Source organism: Narcine bancroftii, chromosome 9 (genome assembly GCF_036971445.1).
Source record: "Narcine bancroftii isolate sNarBan1 chromosome 9, sNarBan1.hap1, whole genome shotgun sequence".
Classification (NCBI taxonomy): Eukaryota; Metazoa; Chordata; class Chondrichthyes; order Torpediniformes; family Narcinidae; genus Narcine; species Narcine bancroftii.
The window spans coordinates 45,541,513-45,563,584 of NC_091477.1; the positions used below are offsets into that span (position 1 = coordinate 45,541,513).

Genomic DNA, 22,072 nt, shown 5'->3' on the forward strand with positions numbered 1-22,072 from the left:
GTTATAATATGAATGTTTGCTTTATGATTGCTGACACAAAACACCAAATTTCATGACTTGTTCATGACAATAAATCCTGATTCTGATTTCTCCAGCATTATGTGTTTACATATTAAATATATCTGCCAGGGCCCCTGCAATTTCCAGCCTAGCTCCCTCAAGGTACGAGGAATTTATCTACCTTTATTCACTTTAAGACAGCAAGCACCTCCTCCTCCTCTTTCATCTGTATAGGTCCCATGACCTCACTGCTTGTTTGCCGTACTCTCATAGACTCTGTGCCAGTTTCCTGAATAAATATAGATGCAGAAAACCCATTTAAGTTCTTCCCCTTCTCTTCTGGCTCCATACATAGTTGACTATTCTGATCTTCAAGGACCAATTTTGTCCCTTACAATCCTTTTGCTTTTAATATACTTAGGAATTTTCCTTTATCTTGTTTGCCAAAACAACCTCCTGTCTTTCAGCCCTCTTGATTTCTTCCTTAAGTTTTTCTTGCATTTTTTTATACCCCTCATGTACCTCATTTGCTCCTTTCTGTCTATATCTGCTGTTCACCTCTCTTCCTAACAAAATCCCCAATATCTCTCAAGGTTCTCTATGCCTGTTAACTTTGACTTTAATTCTGACCAGGACATACTCTCAAAATTTTACCTTTGAAAGCCTCCCATTTACCAAGCACATCCATGCTAGGAAACAACCTATCCCAATCCACACTTTTTAGATCCTTTCTCATTTCTTCAAAATAACCCTTTCTCCATTTGAGAATCTCAACCATATGACCACATTTTTCCTTATCCATAATTGAAACTAATGGCATTACGATTGTTTGACCCAAAGTGTTCCCCCGCACACTCTTCTGTCACCTGTCCTGTCTTGCTCCCTAAGAGGAGATCCAGTATTGCTCTCGCTTTCAAGTTAGTACCTCAGTATATTTCCTGATCACATTTAACAATCTCTGATCTATCTAGCCTTTTTAGTAATCCCAGTCAATAGGTGGACAGTTAAAGTTACTTCCTTTGCTGCAGCTGTCTGCTATCTCTGCAGATTTGCTTCTCCAATTTTCATTGATGATTGGTTGGTCTGCAGTGCAGTCCTATTAATGTAGTAATATCTTTCCCATTCCTCAGTTCCACCCGTATAGCCCCAGTTGACGAGTCTTCTCATCTGTCTGAGAATACTGTGACATTTTCCCTGACTAACAATGCCACCCTCCTAGTTTCATTCCTTCCCCTTTATCATGTCTGAAACAACAAAAGTCCAGAACATTGAGCTGCCGATCCTGCCCCTCCTACAACCAAGTTTCACTAATAGTCACGCTGTCATAATTCCACATGCCAATTCACGTTCTAAGATCGTCTGCCTTTCCTGCAATGCTTGCATTGAAATAGACACACCTCAGAACATTATTCCTACCATGCATAACCTTTTGATTCCTGTCTTTGTATGCAGTCTTAACATAATATTTTTCTATCTCCACTTCGCCATCTGCTCTGGCATTCTGGTTCCCATCCCCCTATAAATCTAGTTATAAGAATTATGGCTATACCAAGAAACTATGCTAATAAAATGTCACAGTCCTCCACTAGAGTTCTTGCTGACTCTGAACTTGCGTGATCTTAGCTACAGTTGATTCATCATTTGTTGTTCTTGTTGTTGAGCTGGTTGTGATGGTTAAAGCTCTCTTATCCAGAGGTTAGCTTATCCATGATTTTACCAAAATGGGTATATACCTCGGGCACAGGATTATATGTGCAATTCTCCTAGTTTCAAATGCGACCAGACAAATCTGTATGATATGTCTATGATTCAATAACTGAAGAACCAAAAATTATACTGGGAGAAAAACACAGGAAATTTTGTTTTTACACTTAACTACTCAAGCTTTTATCTTAAAGAGCAAAACATCTGTGTTTGATTTTTTGAATTTCATTATGCTTTTTCATTGCTGCAGATCTGGGATAAACAGTCACTGGAATGTTTGAAGATACTAACGGGTCACACAGGCTCTGTTCTTTGTCTGCAGTATGATGAGCGGGTTATTGTTACTGGGTCTTCGGACTCCACAGTAAGGTAAGATGTAGGAACCCAATATGAATGTAAGACGAGCAATAATCTAAGGCTATTCAAACCCCACTATGGCAGCCAAATAACTTGAACTCAGAGAATGAAATAACTTTTTTTTAATATTAGTCTTGAGACTGCTGTACCTGAAAGGTACAGTCTTAAAAGCCAGTTGAAGTGGCTAATATGCTGCAGAGAGGAAAATCCTTGGACCTGATCTGGCCCATCCCCATAACTAGAACATGGCAGTTAAATCTTTCCTTGGTCTGAACGAACAGTTTCATTGTGCCAAAACAACTGCATTCAAAACAGGAAGAATAAAAATCCATGAACCATCTCTCATTGAATTATGCACTGGATTTGGTCATGGCAAAGTTATCCTTCCCATTTGACTTGGGCATCTGTAGCTATTTAAGTGGGAGGGCTTCATGAAAATGATTTGGTTAGAATCCTGATTCAATTTTTTTTGTTAATTGTCTCAAACTCCACTCCAATCCATGAGTGCATAAATTTTTTTTAATAAAAATTGAAATGTGCATACTGTCCTATCATTGGACAGATGCACCAGAAGTTTCAGCACAGTGGTTTGCAGGACTTGGGTCCACTCACCATTGATTCCAAGCTGCATAAACTGTTGATAGGTTTGGGTAAAATATTGGAATAGGAACCACCTCCCTCCTCATGAATATCAGCCGATGAGCCTGCATGTCTTCATGTTGAACAACATTTGGAAGAAACCGCAAGAAACAAGGGCACAGTGAGATCTTCAGTGCTGAACTTCAAGAGTAACTTGGTAGCACCATCACTGATATAGGTGTTATCAGCAGTTGGTGAGTGAACCAGTGTTAGGGATACACTTACTTCACTTTGTTCTCACCCATCAATCTGCCACAGATGCATCATTGCACAGTTCTTGTGGACGAGGAAGTGGCCCAAAGAATTATTTCAGACTCCTGCTAAATATATGATCCTTATCAGTTTCCTCCTAAGATTTTTGCTATCATAGAAGCCAGCCTTCAGACAGACTGTTCAACACATATCAAGAAAGGGCCTAGAACTGGATGGAACAAAGGTTGAGGGATCGGAGAATAATCCCACAGTGCTTCAGAACCAGGTTCCATTGGAATTACAATGCTCAATCAATTTAAAAATATGAAAAAATGCCCAGAATTGATTAACGCCAATAGCAAGAAAAATCCAACCTAATTATCAGTCTAAACTCAATCATCAACGAAGTGTTAGCTGTGCCCTTCATTAATAATTAATTGTCAATCTTCAGTTTGAATCTTGTCTAGACCACGACATCTTACAGCTTTCATGGACCAAAGAACTGAGTTCTAGAGGCAGCCTTTGACTCAGCCAAAACTGGTTAATGAGCAATAATGAGATATAAAGCCTTGGAGCCATACTTGACACAAAGGAAGGTAGTTGTTGGAAACCAAGGTCCTGGGTATTACTGTTAGAATTCTTCCAAGGCCCTGCTCTCTTCACTGCTTCATTACTATACTATCACTGATCCAGAGTAGGGGTGTTTGCTCTTGATATCATGATGTTCAGTTTCATTTGTGATTGCTCAAAATTGAAACAATTTTTGACTGCATGCAGCAAGGCCCTGATGCCATTCAAGATGATAAATGATAAATTATCAGTTGTTGATATTCAGTGGCACCATTGATATTCTGTGGATCACCGTTGACCAGAATTTGAGCCTCAACCTGCAGAACACCCACTGTAAGAACAGATTAGAGCTGGGTGTCCATGGCAAGTGATCTGATTCCTGAGTTCCCCAAACCTTTTTACCATTTATAAAGAACAGGGAAGGGATTGAATTTTCTCCACTTAGCAATACTGAGGATAACATGTGTCCTGCCTTCAGGAGAGTGAATCCGAGGAAAGCATCCGGCCCGGATGGAGTACCTGGCCAAGTATTAAAGATCTGTGTTGACCAACTTACCAAGGTATACACAGATATCTTCAATATCTCACTCCAGCAGGGCATGTTTCAAACATATGGTGCCCAATGAAGTGTTTTGAAATGCTGGTGATGAAGCAGATCAGCCCCTGTCTGAGCAGTGACATGGATCCATTCCAATTTGCTTATTGTAGAAACAGGTCTATGGTGCCATCTCCCTGGCTCAACACAAAGCCCAGACAGCAAAGATCCATACATCAGGATGCTCTTTATCGGCTACAGTTTGGCATTTACCACCATTATCCCCTCAAAACTGATCAGCAAACTCAAGACCTGGGAGTTTACACCCCACTGTGTAATTGGATCATGGATTTCCTCATCTCCAGACCACAATCAGTGAAGTTTGGTAAGAACCACTCCTCCACAATCTCCATCAGTACCAGAGCATCACAGAACTGTGTTTTTAGCCGCATGCTCTACTCACTTTATACCTATGACAATAGCACCCTCTACAAATTTGCCGAGGATACCACAGTAGTGGGTTGTATAAAGGAAAGGGATGAATCAGCAGACAGGATGGAGATTGAAAACTTGGCTGAATGGTACTCTAACAACAACCTTACAAAAACTAAGGAGCTGATTGTTGACTTTAGGAAAGGAAAGCCAGAGGTATACGATCCAGTGATCATTGGGGGATCAGAGGTAGAGAGGATGAGCAAATAAGTTCTTGGGAGTCACTATCTTGGAGGATCTTTCCTGGACCCAATGCACCAATGGCATCGTGAAGAAAGTACGTCAGTGCCTTTACTTCTTCAGGAGTTTGCGGAGGTTTGGAATGACACCAGAAAACCTGGCAAACTTCTATAGATGTGTGGTGGAAAGTGTGCTGACCAGCTGCATCACAGTCGGTATGGGATCACCAATACCCCTGAGCGTAAAGCCCCCCAAAAGGTAGTGGACACAGGACAGGCAAAGCCCTCCACACTATTCAGTACATCTACAGGGAACTCTACCTTCTCAGAGGGCAGCAACAATCATCAAAGACCCTCACCACCCAGCACATGCTCTGTTCTCACTGCTGCCATCAGGAAAGAGGTGTAGGTGCCATAAGACTCGCACCACCAGGTTCAGAAACAGCTGCTACCCCTTCACCATCAGACTCCTCAACAACAAACTCAATTAGAGACTCATTTAAGGACTCTTACTTGAGCACTTTATTGATTTTCTTTTCTCTGTATTGCACAGACAGCTTGTTTACATTCATTATCTGTTTACAGTTATTTTATATGTTTACGCTGTGTGCAATTTATTCTTTGAACAACCAATTAGAGGTGATTCTTTAGTGCCCACAAGAAAAAGGAATCAGGGTTGTATGTGATGTTATGCATGTACTCTGACAATAAATCTGAACAATGTGCTAGAGGGCTCAGCAGGTCATGCAGCCTCCATAGGAAGTGATCAAAATTTCAGACCTGGGCCCTTTGTCAGCAAAAACAGGCAGGCACCTGAATAAAAGGGATAGAATGTAAAGGGTAACCAATATTTTGGGCCAGGGCACAGACCTGAAACACTGGTTACCCTTTACTTCCTATGAATGGACCAGGACCAAAACGTTGGTCACCTTTTAATTCCTGTGGATGCTGCATGACTTGCTGAGTTTCTCCAGTACCTTTGTGTATCGACCCCAGAATCTGTAGACTTTCTTGTCTATTTTGTCTGAGTGCAGCACTAACAACTTCTGAAGTATAACTTGACCCACTTCATGTCCCGCATTTTACAGACAATGCATACAAGGCCATATGCAGTTCTTCCCAGACCCATTAGAATTAACTAAAAAGACAGGAAGCAAGATGAAGCAGCACCTCTAGGTCATCCCAATTTGGAAACATATTATTTGTCACCAGCGCAAATCCTGGAATTTCCAACACAAATTTGGGAATATTTTCACCAGGAGGACTGTAGCAGGCTGAGACATGGTTTATTGCCACTCCAATCAGAAGCAGTTATGCAATAGGCTTTACCAGCAACACCCACATCACCTAATTTTTAAATGAAAAGCTTAACATTGAAAGCTTAACAGGGGATATAACATTCAGTGTACTCATTTGGAGTACTTCTAGATCCATTGTAGTTTTCCACAGTATAATCCTGGTGTGAAATAATAATTCAGCGGCATTCCTTAATCATGCTTGTACTTACCCTAGGGTCTGGGATGTGAATACAGCGGAGGTTCTGAACACTCTGATACATCACAATGAAGCAGTATTGCATCTACGGTTCAGTAATGGACTGATGGTTACATGCTCAAAAGACAGATCTATAGCCGTGTGGGACATGGCCTCTCCAACTGACATCACTCTGAGGCGAGTTTTAGTTGGTCACCGGGCAGCAGTCAATGTGGTGGACTTTGATGACAAGTACATTGTTTCAGCATCGGGTGACCGTACTATTAAAGTGAGTTGAAATTTCCTATCATCTATGTTTGACTGTCTTTATGCTTAAAAAGCACAGAACTGGTTGCCATCAAGGACTGTTTTGTCCTACCAGCTTGGTAGGATGACCCTGAAGTAGGCTTCAATTTATAAGCATGCTCAGCAGTACTTGCCACTCCTCATTGAATCCTGGCAAAGATTGTGCCAGCCAAGTTCAAGCACTGTCCCAGATAATGATGGTCTTGGCAGCTGACCAAAAATGTAATGTTGCAAGACCAGTTTTCGAGTAAAAAAAAAAAGTCATACAGGAAATGAAATGTTTCATGCTGGTCAACTTGCAATTCAAATATGGTTAGACATTTTGCGTATTGACTACTCCCCTATTCTCTATATTTCAGCCCTCTTTCTAATCTCAGCTCCATCTCTTTTTCCTCCTCTCTACTGCGTAGTCTTGCTCCTAATACCTGGTTTTCTCCTCTTCCTTCAAGAGTTCTTCTGCTCTTGCTTTCTGACCTTTCTTCCTCCAATTGGTAAAATCATTGATCATGTGGCTCAGAAAAAGAACATTTGGCCCAATTCATCCACACCAATCAGTGAGTAGCTACCTGTGTTTAATCCATCACCCAAGAGGCTTTGTGCTAAGCAATTCATGTGCTCATTTAGATGCTTAAATGATGTGAGTGACCCTCCTCAATCGTTGTCTTAGGCACTGCATTCCAGGTCTCATCATACTCATTCTAAATCCTATTCCCTAATTTATGTATTCTAGTTTTACCTTCCTCTGATTGTAAAATGTTTCCTGCAGTCTTTGCTCCACATACTTTAATAAACCTCGAATTCTTTCTTAATATACTGCTCCAGCCTCTCATAACTGATCTGCTCCATCCCAGGGAACATCCTGGTGATTTTTTTTTTCTGCACGCTCTCCATCACTATCCTAGTCTTCCTATAGCTTGGTGACCAGAATAGCATAAAGTGCTCCAGCTGAGGTCTGACCAAGGGTGTATAAAATTGGATAATAATCTGTCTTCTTCTGTATTCAATGCCCCAACTACTGAAGGACATTCCATTTCCCTTCCTGTGTGCTTGTACTCCAAGATCCCTTTGTTGCTCATTCCTCCCCAAGACCTTACCATTCATTGCTTGCCTCATTGTGCTTCTCACCTCATACTTGTCTGGATTAAATGCCATCTGCCATTTTTATCCCATCTCACCAAAACATCAGCATCTTTCTGCAGCCCGTCTATGCCCCACACTCATAACATACCAAATCTTTGTGTCATCTGCAAATTTGTATCAGGCATCCACATTCAAGTCCTTCACATTTTTTGCAAACAGCAAGGGTCACGGCATTGATCCTGTGGGACACCACTAATCATAGGCATCCTCTGTCAACTCTTGCCAAGCGGTTTTTGGATCCCGTTTACGAACTTGTTCTGGATCCCACAGCCCTTTGAACCGGTCTCACATATGGGGCCGTATGGTGCATGTAAATCTCATCTACTCCTTATCGATAACTTTGTTACCTCTTCAAAGAATTCAATCACATTGGTTGTGCAGGATCTGCCCTTGACAATGCCATGATTAGTCCGTGCCTTTTCCCTTCTGCCTTTTTTTCAAAAGGGAGGCCACATTTGGCTGATCGCTGGTCACCTGGTGTCTTTTGAGTCCAATAAAAATTTTTAAATCTCGGCCAGCACACCAACAATCTCTTCCCAGGCCTTCCGTTGCAGCCAGTCCTGGGTATTTATCCACCTTTAACCTTGCCAAGGTATCTCCCCTTTTATTATGGAGACCTGCACTAGACATAATCTATCCCTGCATTGAACACTGAAAGGTTTTCATTTTGAACCTTGCCAATGGCTACACACAGATTGCTCCTGTTGTCCCGACTGGGCCCTACCTTTTCTCTGGTTATTCGTTTTAAATGTACTTGTAAAATGCCTTTGAATTTCTTGGTTGCCAATGGTCTCCCCTTTACAAGAACACATTGGCCTTGAACCTTTAAAAAATTTATTTGCTTTCCATTGTGCAGATGCCGACTTTGTTGCAAGTAGATGCTCTGAATTTGCATTTCCTAGTCCCTCCTTTATGTTAATGAAGTTAGTCTTCCCCCAATTCAAGATCTGTTACTGATCCATCCACTTCTTTCCATAGCCATGTTAAAATATGAAATCATTATCATCAACAACTCAAATGATTTCCCACTGACATTCCCTTCACTATACTCACTAAGACGAGGTCCAGAAATGCTCCTTCCCTCTTTGGGCTATCTATAAACTGCGTCAAAAATGTCCCATGGGTATACCCAAAAAATTCTGAGACCGAGAGGCAATCCCTGTTAATATTTGGGAAATCAAAATCATCCAATACAATAACCCTATTTTTATTGCACCTATCTGAGATCTGCCTCCTAATCCGTTCCCCTGTCTCCTATTGACTGCTGAGAAGTCTGTAATTCCCACAAATTTACATTCCTGGGAGTCACTATCTTGGAGGACTTCTTGTGCATCCAACGTACTAATGACATCGAGAAGAAAACACGTCAGTGCTTCTACTTCCTCAGGAGTTTGCGGAAGTTTGGTATGACAATAAAAACCGTGGCAAACTAACCTTGCAAAAGATAGTGGACCCAGTCCAGTACATCACAGGAAAAACTCCCCACCATCAAGAAATTTACATGACGTGCTGCCATCCGAGAGCAGCAGCAATCATCAAGGATCCACACCATCTAGGACATGCTCTGTTCTTGCTGAAAGAGGTATAGGTGCAACAAGACACAAACCAGCAGGTTGCTACCCTTTCACTATCAGACCCTAAACAACAAACTCAATAAGAGATTAATTTAAGGATTCTTACTTGGGACATTATTTATACTAAATATTTTTTTCTGCATTACACAGTCAATTTGTTTACATTTCTTTTTGTTTACCATTCTCTCTTTTGTATACATCTTTTCTTGAGTACATTTTTTTTACAGACTATTGATACGCAGAAATTCTGTCTCTGCCACAGAAAGAAAAATCTCAGTGTTGTATGTGATGTCATGTACATACTCTTGACAATAAATCTGAACTTTGAACCCCCAGCAAAATGACTACACCCCTGTTATTTCTCATCTACCCATACGACCTCTCAGTTCTTTGCCTGTTCTTATTGTTTCTGTTGCCTTGACTTCATGATGTACCTTTGTATTTTACCCTTAAGGTGTGGAGCACAAGCACTTGTGAATTTGTCCGTACCTTAAATGGCCACAAGCGTGGAATAGCGTGCCTTCAATACCGGGACCGATTGGTTGTCAGTGGCTCATCAGACAACACCATCAGGTTGAGTTTGCCAGTTCCTGGGTGTTCAATTTGATTTTTATCTCGAAAGAATGATTAACGTACACACATACAAATTTAAGAGCTCCAGCCTCTCAGGATGGAGTGGGACTAATGAAGTTGCCTTTTCAAGAAACAAGCTCGGGTGCACTGTGACAAATGTCCTTTCTAGTGTTATCGATAGAGTTGATTGTCATACACACTGCTGCAGCTGAACAGGTACTTCATAAGCTATGATAGTATACATTAAATTAAATTGAAAATAAGCACAAAAGATAGATAATATTCACAGTAACTGTAGTGCAGACAGTCCTCTTGTGGTATCGGAGCAGTCCATGATTTGTGAAACTAGGGCAGGTTCCAGTTTGTCCATGCCAGTCAATTTATACCCAATTAACCTACACTCCTGGTATGTTTTGAACAGTGGGAGAAAACTGGAGCCCCTGGGGAAAACCCACACACTCATGGGGACAGACAGCATGAAATTTGATTCCTCGTCCCAATTGCTGGTGCTGTAAAGGCGTTGCGCTAACTGCTGCGCCAACTGTGCTGTCCCACAGAAGAGACTGGATAGGCTGGAGTAATTTTCCCTGAAGTGAAGGAGGTTGAAGGGTGACCTTGATAAAGATGTATAAAACTATAAGAAACACAGATGAGGAAATTGTCACATTATTTATTTCCCAGGGTAGGGGTATCAAAAAAAGGGAAAGGAAGAAAACTTAAGGGGATCTGAGATTTTTATTTAGAGAGTGGTTGATTTCTGGATCTTGGTTGCCAGAGGAAATGGTGGAATCATATGCATTACTTAATTTATGAGGCATTAGGACAGGTGCTTGAACAGGCAAGTCATGAAATGACACAGTCATAATATGGGCAAATGGAATTGGTGTAGCTGAGGAAAAAAGGTTGGTGTGGACGGTGTGGGCCAAAGGGCTCATTTCTGTGCTGTACAGCTCAATAAATATTCTTCCATGCCAAGAAATTATCTGAGGTTATGATCATATATTATCACAAGATAATGTGGACACTTAAAGAAATGGTTTCAATGTTTCTCATACTGGGCTCACTGCAATACCCTAACTGCACACCTGTAGACTAGATAGGTATTGAGTTGCCTTGATTCATCCAGACAATTGGAAGCAGGTACTGCCTGAAATTGAAGGGAAATAATGTTAAAACAAATATGCATGGAAGCCTTAGGCTTTGTTAAACTGACTGCCAGTCAGCAGTTATATAGATAGGCACCAGCATGTTGCTATGTGTGAAGGTACATGTGCTCTGCAGCAATGACTAGGGGATTAGAAGCAGTCTCATTGGATCAAGGATCCTCACTTCAAATTCATTGAATCCAAGGACATTCCATAAATATATTGCAGTAAAACTGATAATTTTCTCTCTGACCATTTGGAAATCACAATGGTTCAGCACCTGGCTCACCATGCTCCCTTCCCATTTGCCAGGTTCCTGTTCACACACTCCCCTTAAGCTAATTTGGCTCACTGGGAAATCTATTCTAATGCTTTGCAACTTCTAAAAATGTGTTGGGTTATTGATAGGAATAACATCTAGTTGTTAGGAATATTTATCAATCCAGCAGCACCAAAGTCCCAATCATGCCAGATTATCAGAGTTTTATTATATTTAAATCAATTCCAGTTATTAATGCCTCTATCAGTTATAGTTAATGCAGGGTAGGTTTTTGATATCAGAAACTGGGAAAGGTTTTTGGGAAATGTGAGTTGGGACCCCATGATGTTACACCTGAAATCCTGGTCCCCACTCTTATCCGGCTCCTGGTGTGGAATGGAGTTGGAAGTGGGGCATTGACAACATTGGGAACTGTAGAGCTGAAGTAAGTTAGGGTGGCCATTTGTCTACCATGGAGGATGGGTCCAATCAAGCCCAGTCAGCATTTTATTTCAAGAAATCACTCTTTAAGAGAAGTGATGAAAATATTCATTCATTCTGTTTCCATAGTTGGGCTTTATCTTTCATGTGTCCAGTACATGTTTGTTTCATCCTAGTAGAATAGGACAGTGACAGTTTGGGCTGCGGGAGCTTGATGGTTATGTCTTGCTTGCTTGAACAGGTAGTATTCAACAAATCATTTCAAAACTGGGGTCTGCCCAGAAAAATGTCTGTACATCTGCAGACTATATTTGAAAGATACTGATTGACACAATTAGTCAACAAGTTTCTTATTAATGTAACAAACAGGTGGATCTTTGTCTCTTTCAGCAAACAGTTATTGTTCAATGTGCTAATAATAAAACGGAGGATGAGATTCAAAACAAAGGGTACTTGAAGTGTGGTCTACCTTTCTCTGTTTTATTCACCCTTTTCCTTGTTCTATCTTGGCCAAGTTTGACTTTTTAGATGTGTGACATTTCCAATGTTGAGTCTAGTCCATTTTCTTGCCATGTTGCTCCAGAAATATCTCTTAGCAACTGCAAACTGTTTGATTTTCAACATCTTTTCCATTCCATTTAGTCTGGGATGTTTCAAGATCTGCCCAATGAAGCAGTGCCTTCATGGATTCAGTGTGATTTCTAACTAAAATATAATGTTGTAGTACACTGAAACAGTTTGTGACATCTGTAATTCCGGTTTCAGGTTGTGGGACATAGAATGCGGTGCTTGTCTACGGGTCTTGGAAGGACACGAAGAGTTGGTTCGGTGTATTCGGTTTGATAACAAAAGGATTGTGAGTGGTGCTTATGACGGGTATGTAATCCTAATAGTAGAGAATAACTGTGGATTTTGAGGGGGGGAAATTAGTCGTTTTTATGAATGTTCTTTTCATGACCTTGGGATGTACCAGAATTCCCTACAGTCAATGAACTCTTTTTGAAGAGTAGATACAGGTACTCCCCGACATGCAACTTGTGCCCATTCACACATATGACCTAATTTTTAAAAAAGAAATACAAGAAAAAATATAAAATTTACATGGTTTATGTTGTATTTGACAAACTATAACGAGGATACAGGGCATGTAAGAGCCAAAATGTGCGTACTTACCATGTTAGTTGGCATCCCGGGGTCTATAGGCTGGGTGTGGTGGGTTCACATATTGGAGTTCAGTTGGGACATGCGCAAGAGTTAAAGGCGCAAATTCAGTATCATCGGAGACTTAACTCTTGCGCATGTGCCAACCGAACTCGCGAACCCACCACGCATATGCCAACCTAAAACTCACACATGCGCACAGGAATCAAGATTGTCACGACCAGCCTATAGACCCTGAGATGCCAACTAACAAGGCAAGTATGCACATTTTGGCTCTTACTTGCCTTATATCCCTGTTAAATGTATTAAATACAACATTCGATTAAAAAGTCTGCTTTAAGACTTTGGTACTCTATGTGCGCAAGCAAAATTTCGACACTTCCATTTCGATATACGACTGATCCTCTGGTCCCCATTGTGGTCGTAAGTCGGGGAGTACCTGTATTCACAAAGCTCCTTCAAGTTGGTTTCCATTGAGATATCCATTCTTCAAGCTTGGTGAAGAGCTGCTCTCTTACTTGTCAACAAGTTCCCAAGCTTTCACATCAGCAACATAATGTGCAGGATGCTTTGCCATTCAGCCAGATATGGTGCTGTATTCTGGAGCATTCTTTCCCCAGATTCTCCCTCCCTCCACCATTTCCCCAGATCTCCCCTTCCCCCCCCCACCATTTCCCCAGATCTCCCCCCCCCCCACCATTTCCCCAGATCTCCCCCCCCCACCATTTCCCAAGATCTCCCCTCCCCCCACCATTTCCCCAGATCCCCCCACCCCATCTCCCCTGAATTCCCCCCGGATTCCCCCTCTCCATCCCTGGATCCGATGGAATCAGCTCTCTTAATTTTCCAATGCATTCTGAGAAAACCTGAGTCTTAAACAGTAATTCACCAGGATGTGCAACATCCAAAGAAAACAATAAGCAGTTGACATTATTTGTCTTCTCAGAGAGCATCTTTCTCAGCACATCTTGACTCCTTTCTCTTCCTTCCAACAAACCCCCTCCCCCCCGCACCTGTATCTTGCCTGAACTCCTCACACTTCCCCTCATCTCCATCATATTTGGTCCTCTGCACGATTTTTGGCACTTGAAGAAGGGCTCAGGCCTGAAATATCAATTGCCTCTTGTTTTCCATCAATGCTGTGTGACCTGCTGAGTTCCTCCAGTACTTTGTGTCCTGTACAAGTTCCCCAGCCCATCTGAAGACTTCCTGTTTAGATTGAAAGATCTTCTTTACAGTTGCCAGCTTGCTAGCACTGGATACAGAAATCTGGTTTTCAAACTTTTGTCCAGTTCCTTTTTGAGAAGCTGAGGAACCCGGACTGCCCACTTGGCTTTCTTCCAGAGGAACATGACTTTCTGGAAAATCAATTCATTCAGATGCTGATCTACCTCTAGCACCATAATTTAGAATCATTTTAGCAAATTTTCCTTAATGCCAAATGTAAAAGCAAAAGCTTGCATTTAGAGAAGATGCAATAAAAAAAATAAATTTGTACCAAAAAGCCATATCGTCCAACTGGTCTCTTTGCATTTATCTTGTCCTAATCCCCGTGTGCCTGCCTAGTTCACCTTCCTGTACCATCTTCCCTTCACTTACTCTTGTTTCCTCGAAATGTAGTAAAAGGAAAGAATGTAGATTTTATTTAACATTTTTTTGAAAATGTTCACACAATAGAAGGCCCCTCTGGCCCATAAAACATGTGCTGCTCAATTACACCCAATTAGCCCCGTAAATTTTAGAGCGTGGGAGAAAACCAGAGAATGTACAACTCCTAACAGAGAGCAGGGAATTTTCTATGGCCATGCGACATCCCAAAATACTTCACAACCATGTAAGTGGAGCTCCTTGGAGCAGCATTGAAGTGATGCACCGTGAGTTAATATTTTAGTATGATAGTTCATGTTAAATATTGGCCAAAACATCACTGGGATCTTTAATACTTAACTGAGAGTGCATGTGGATTTGAAGTTTAATTGTTGATCTAAAAGGAGTAGCATTTTTTTGGGTATCTGGCACTAACTACAGGAAGGGAAGGCATCTCCCTTTCGTCTATTATAGATCATCATAAGAGCCTTCAATTTTTTCTTGCCAGTAGCCAAAGGGTACTTCTTGTACAAGGATATCCAAAGTCAGCATGAAGATGTGTCAAAAATTTAGGAAGGCAATTGGAACATTGTCCTTTACTGCAAGATGAATGGAGAGGTTTTTATTTTAAACTGAGGCTGCAGGGGCTTTGAAGATAATGTAGAAGAGCTTCATGGATTAATTCAGTGTAAGATGGGATTATTTACAGCAAAAGGTTGAAGAGATCCTAATCTTTCAAATCCATATCATGGTGTAGATACTTTATAGAGGTATAATGGACAGCATCGAATCCACGCTGCTGAAGATCCAACTGCGCTGGGTAGGTCACGTCTCCAGAATGGAGGACCATCACCTTCCCAAGATCGTGTTATATGGCAAGCTCTCCACTGGCCACCGAGACAGAGGTGCACCAAAGAAGAGGTACAAGGACTGCCTAAAGAAAGCTCTTGGTGCCTGCCACATTAACCACCGCCAGTGGGCTGATATCGCCTCCAACCGTGCATCTTGGCGCCTCACAGTTCGGCGGGCAGCAACCTCCTTTGAAGAAGACCGCAGAGCCCACCTCACTGACAAAAGACAAAGGAGGAAAAACCCAACCCCAACTAACCAATTTTCTCTTGCAACCGCTGCAACCGTGTCTGCCTGTCCCGCATCGGACTTGTCAGCCACAAACGAGCCTGCAGCTGACGTGGACATTACCCCTCCATAAATCTTCATCCGCGAAGCCAAGCCAAAGAAAAGAAAGAAATGGGGGGAGTGCAAAAAGTAGGAAGAAGCATTGACTACGATACATGACCTATCTTTTTTTAAATCTCAGAATCCTTTGCCTTGATGAAGCAAGAGAACAGTGCTCTATCCTTCTCAAATTTGGCTGCCCTTGGTAGTTCATCTTCATTCTACTTAAACCACAATACTGCATCTCTCTTCAAGCGTATTTCTCACTTGGTGTGGAGCTAATCTACAGGGAAATGGGAAACTCTGTACACGTTACTACCTCCATTTCAAAACCAATGTCACTCCAACTTAGGACCTTGGCATTCATTATTGGCTTGTTCACTGAACCATCCACCAAGAAAAGGTCTGCATACTTGGTTTTACTGAATCACAGCACTAGCATCCTCCCATTCCGACTTTCCATCCCCATTAATAAATAATAAAGGTCCAATACACAACTTTGGGAGACTTGGAGCACTTTCTAGGAGGCAACAAAGGCAGCTTTTGATGATGAAATTTGCCATGACCTTTGTCAGAGTGTCAGTACAGTCTTTATAGCCTTCTGAGGCCAAGTGTCTGAAAATCAATGATTGAAAATGGCTTGGAAGCTTAATAAGAAATATGATCAGGAATAGGGGTAAAATAGCCATCTGAGCCTGCCCTGCTATACAGTAAGATCATTGCTGATCTATCTGTTGGCCTCCATTCCACTCTTCTGTCTGAATGTATATTTTGACCTTTTATATTCAGTGACATTCTCTGAGGTAGAGCAGAAATACCTAATTTCCTTTATCTTTTAATATTTGTAAATTCCCCAATGAGAGAGCATCCTTAGAACAACTGTCCTCTCAAAACTCTAGTGACTATAAACCTAAGCTACACCACCTTCTGGTGTAAAACAGCCCCACCATCCATTGAATGAATCTGGTGAAGTTCTTGCATTGAAAGCCCTTGTAGCTTCAGTAAAAAAAAAGTTCTCCAGTCTTCATGAAATAAAGGACTATTTTCCAATTGCCTTTCTAACTTTTTGATATCATGCTGAAGCTTCATTTAAAAAAAAACACCAGTATCTCAACATCAAGAATGCACTGTTTCAATGATCTTTCCTATTTTTCTTACCATAGATGTAGTCATAGCTTTTAAGAGGCTGTTTATTAGATGAATGAATATGCAGGGACTGTGTCATGTGCAGACAGAAGAGATTTAGTTTAATTTGGGCATTAAAGAAGAAAATTTGCACACGCTGTGTCGTGACGTACACAAAGTGACCACTCCTGTTCCCTCCACCTTTTTCTTCAGGTGTCTGCCTGTTTTTACTTCAACCCGATGAAGGCCGAAGGTCTGAAACATTTCTTCCTATGGATGCTGTGTGACCTGCTGAATTTCTCCAGAACATTTGTGAATTGCATTAATTTAATTTGGCACAATGTGGTGCAGACATTGTGGGCCAACGGGTCTGTTCCTCTGCTATACTTATCAGAGTAGACAACGTCACATTTCTCCACGTACTCCATCTGCAGTCACTTCCTTTATCCAAGTCATGCAAATAAATGAGCTCCTTGTGCCACTCCTATTACAGCTTGCCAGTTAGTCTGAAAAATAGCCATACATCCCATCTAAAAGCAAGAAAGACTGGACATGTCTCACAGATCAAGCAACATCTGTGTTTCAGTTTAACTACTTTTTGATCAAAACAGACCTGAAATGTCAACTGTGTTTTTTTCTCTCTTTACATGTTGCCTGACCACCTGAGTGTCTTCAGCATTTTCTGTTTCTTATTTCAGATGTCCAGTATTTCCCTTAGTTTTTCTGGCTTTTGTGTATCACAATTGTCTTTTTTTCAGTCAGCTAATCCCTATCCATGCCAATATATTGACCTTTACACTAGGAGTCTTTTTCATGTGATATATCGTTTTATTTGGCATGCAGTGTGCTATTGAAATCCAAATGTCACTTCCTTTGCTTTAATTATCCTGCTTGTTACATCCTCAAACTACCAATAAATCTGCCTAATGTTTATATTGTTACACTACTTAGCTTCTGCCTGCTCGTAGTTTGAGTCTCTACATGTCTTGTTATTTGCATAATAATGCCGTCCAACATTTATGGATTACCAATGTTAATTGGCCTAACTCTCCCTTCATCCTTTCACGAATAGTAGTTATATATGCAGTTTTACAACCTGGAAGGATCTCTCCGGGACCTTGAAGTTTTGAAAAATAAAAAGCAAAGCATCTTCCACCTTTGGAGCTACTACGCATAAGGTCCTGAGCATGTCAGTCTCCAGTCCCATTATTGTAGTATTTCTTTACTGATAAGTGCTTAAATTTGCTCTTCTTTGTTTCTTGTAAGCCTTCCAGTGTGAAGGCAGGTGCAAAATATTTGTTTAAAATCTCATTCGACTCCTTTATTTTCGATTATGTCCCCATGTTTTAACTTTGTAATTCTCAATTGGTTTTGAAACACTTACCATGATATATTTGCCAAAGGATCCTTTACTTATCTCACTAATTCATTGCATTTCATTAAATGTAAGCAGTTCTAAAATAATCTGTTCCTGGTTGAGTTCACCATCTCAAATGCATTCCATGAAGTTATCCTCAATACCAGATTCGAAAATAGATAGAATCATAGAAAATAGGTGCAGGAGAATGCTATTCAACTCTTTCAACCTGCCTATGGCTAATCATATGACCTCAGTGCCCTTTCCCTGCTTTCTCTCCATACCCTTTGATCTCTTTAGCCAACAATGCTACATCCATCTTCTTTTTGAATGCATCTAATGAACTGACTTCAACAACTTTCTGTGGTGGGGAGTTCCACAAATTCTCTGAGTGAGGAATTTTCTCCTCGTCTCAGTCCTAAATGGTGTCTCCCTCATGTCTAGGCTATGACCCCTTATTCTGGACTTCCTCAGGATCATGAACATTTTTCTTGTCTTGTGTTTGAGAATTAAATGAGGTGACTTTGTGTGCAGTGGTTAGTTAAAGACCATGGAGTGCTTCACAGGTAACATCTAGCTTTGTGTCTCCTTTTTGTTCAGCAAAATCAAAGTATGGGACCTGCAGGCTGCTCTCGATCCTCGTGCCCCAGCAAGTACTTTATGTCTACGCACTTTGGTGGTATGTATCAGTGCTCTGGTGCGATCAAGCTTAAGGCTTGCTTTGTGGTATCACTGTTCAGACACAGATAGATTTATTGTTAATCCATTTGTCCTTCAGTTTAGTGTCGAGTATTCAATGCTCATAATGTGCTTCCCTCCACATTGGAGATAGCAAAAGCAGATTGAATGATTTCTTTCCCAAATACCCTTCTTCAGATGACAAGACAAACTTCAGCTTCCAGTGACTGGTCACTTCAAATTTCCATCTCTCTTCCACTATGATCTCTCTGTCTTCAGCCTCCTTTGTAACAAACAAAGGAACTGCTAAACGACCAAAGGGACTGGTCACATTAACCATCTGAGACTCTCATATTCCTGAAACAATATTTATTTATTTGTATAGATGAAATACTTGTCCTACATATTTATTGTTTTGTTTGTCTGTAAGTCTTGCCTGGTTATGTGTTTTGCATGAGGACCAGAGAACGCAGTTTCTTCAGGTTGTACTATACAATCAGATAACAATAAAATTGACGTGGCATCCCAATGGTGCCTAGTGTGTGGTCAAGGAACACCTCATCTTTCATCTGGGCTGTTGAGATCCTCAAGATGTAATATTGAGTTTAATGATTTCAGGTAACCATCTTTTTACCCCCACCCCCCCCCCCCCCACCTCCACAGGTGGTAGTTTTCTGTTTCTGTTTGTTCCCTTTATTTGATTTTCTGTCTCTTACTTCTCGTCTTGTAGTAATTATTGCTTTGTCCAACTTGGTTTGCACTCTATCATTAACATTCCCTTTATCCTCTTCACTCCTTACCCTTCTCTGCAACTTTACACGATTTTTCTCACTTTTTCATTTCTTATGGAGTTCTTAACATTGACACCCTCATTCCTCTGATTTTCCCCCAACCATTTTAAAAGGCCATTTAAAATCTGCACAGAGTCGACGACAGTCAGACTGGGAGGTTGGACCCCAAAGGGGCGCATTGCGACTTTGCTCCCTGGTCTCCGAGGATCCGCACCAGCAGCAGGACTGCCATTACAGCAGCTCCAGCAATGCCACATTTTTAAAATCATCATAAGGGAAAGTCAAATGCTAAGCCTTGAATGATAAGACACATGGGATGCAGGTTATCAACCAAAATGACTTAAAACTGGCTTGGTCATAGAAGATGGTTATGATGGATGGCTGAAATTCTGTGACCAGTGGTGTTCCACAGGGATCAGTGCTGGGACGTGTGTATGCATGCGTGTGTGAGCATATCTGGGGGGGGGGGGGGGGCATGTGCGTGTGCGCGCATTCATGTGTTTTGATGTTTTCATGTGGTCTGATTAGTAGGCTTACAGATTGACACAAAAATTGGAATTGTGGTTTGTGAGGAACATTGGAACATTGTCAAAGGATACAGCAGAATATAGATCGGTTGGAAATTTGGATGGAGAAATGGCAGGGAGTTTAATCTGGTCACTTATATCTTCCAAGAGGAAAGGATGCAGTAAATGGCAGGACCCATGGGAACATTGTTGTACCGAGGGATCTTGGAATGCAAGTCCATGCGTCCCTGAAAATGGCAACACAAGCATATGCACTTGGCATCCTGGCCTTTACTGGTCGGCACACTGAGTATAAAAGTTGGCAAGTCATGATGCAGCTGTATAAAAAGAGACACACAGGAGACTACAGATGCTGGAATTTGAAGCCAAACCTAATCTGGAGGAGGTCCTGATGAAGAGTTTCGGCTCGAATCATCGATCATTCTTTTTCTCCCATTGATGTTACTCTCCTCCAGCAGAGTTTGTTTGGCAGCTTGTCTAAAACTTTGATTTGACCACATTTGGAACATTATGTACAGCTCTTGTTGCTGCATTGCAGGAAGGATGTGGAAACTTTGGGGAGGGAGCAGATAAGGTTCCCCATTGGTGTTGCCCGGACTGGAGAGTTTAAGCTAAAAACATAAGGGCAAACGTGGATTTTTTTTCTTTGGGGCATTGGAGGCTGAAGGGTGACTTGATATAAAAGTATATGAAGTTATGAGAATCATTAATAGGCTAAACATTTGATCTTTTTTTCAGGGATGGAAATGTAAAATGCTAGATGGTGAGAGGGAAAAGTTTAAAGGAAATTTACGAGAAAGATTTTTATTTTGTGGAGGTGGTGGAAGCAGATGTGATAGCAACATTTAAGAGGAGTTTAGAAAGATATGATCAGACAGGGAATGGGGAGGGAAGATATTGACCTTGTTCAGGCAGATGGGATTGGTTTAGATTGGCATCACAATTTTTCTTTTTATTTAGAACACCCAATTACACCCATTAACCTACAACCCTGTACATTTTTGGAAGGTGGGAGGATCCACAAACTCCTTGCCAGATTTGAATTTGAGCTGATGCTGTAATAGCTTTGCTCTAACTGCTACACTAACTGTGCTGCCCCATGGGTATTTCGATATAGGCTGGCTCCTTGGCCTAAATGGCTCACCTATTTGCCATATAAATCTGCTGAGATATTTAAAAAATAATTTATTGACCTGTATTTGCATTTTAATTGTCTGTTACATTTTTGGTTACTAAGCAAGTGGCATGTTTTGGGACACCCTCTCTCTTTGAAGCAACCCATCTCAGTCCTGGCCTTTGAATATTGCCTCCCTGCCATGCCACTTTGAATGTTTTTCTAGCTCTAGTGACCCTGTCACTTCCTTTATATAATTGGCAGTTCAACGTGTGAATTTGAATTATTAGACATGACAAACTCATGACAGCGTGCTTCACCAATGTGTTTCACTTGACACCTTCAAGTAAAACTCAGTTAAATGGTTTCCTTCAGTTTTTACTCAACTGAAACCCTAAAATATAGTGATAAATGTAACCTGGACACCTGCTTCTCTCCCCCTCCACACCCCTCCCCACCCCATGCTCCTTTCCATCTCTTTCACTTGACCAGTCCCTTATTCTGATACACTGGAAGCACCCCCCCCCCCCCCCCACCTTATTTTTGTAAATTAGAAGCACAGAATTTTAGACCAAAACTTGCAGTGTGGAACAATTCTATTTTTCAAAGTTAGATTTCATGAAAGTGATGATGTTTGCTATAACAATGTTGACAACCTAAAGAATGGCCCCTTGCTTCAGGGCTTGGAGCAATTTTATAGTTGCTGGCTAGAAAACAATGGCTTTCATGGCAGAGCCCTGTCTAGCCCATCACTCATCAAGAGAACCACTACAAGAGCCGTTGGAGCTTGCGGTTGGTGCCAAAACTGAGTTACTGTGAATGCATCTTGCTAAACTACAGATTGAGGATATCCAACAGCAACGAGATTTCACACGCCATCCCTTCTGTGCGACTTTGTAGATTGTCATTGTCTATAATCCTCTCAGTGTCAACATAGTTACCCATCTCATTGGAGGAGTGTGCATAAGTGTCGCAAC

General features: G+C 41.3%; 1 protein-coding gene across 12 annotated transcripts in view; it reads left to right on the forward strand.

Moving 5' to 3' along the window:
* LOC138743487 (F-box/WD repeat-containing protein 11) overlaps positions 1-22,072 on the forward strand; it is a 175,656-nt gene that overhangs the window by 135,181 nt on the left and 18,403 nt on the right. For 8 of the 12 annotated variants that reach the window (XM_069898935.1, XM_069898937.1, XM_069898940.1 and 5 more), the window contains 5 exons: positions 1,955-2,073; positions 6,181-6,430; positions 9,616-9,734; positions 12,345-12,455; positions 18,586-18,664. In XM_069898935.1, the coding sequence (XP_069755036.1) occupies positions 1,955-2,073; positions 6,181-6,430; positions 9,616-9,734; positions 12,345-12,455; positions 18,586-18,664 (678 nt within the window). Of the gene's footprint in view, positions 1-1,954; positions 2,074-6,180; positions 6,431-9,615; positions 9,735-12,344; positions 12,456-14,467; positions 14,575-16,841; positions 17,818-18,585; positions 18,666-22,072 lie in introns of those variants that run through there. The other 4 variants (XR_011344925.1, XM_069898938.1, XM_069898946.1 and 1 more) reach the window with 4 other exon arrangements.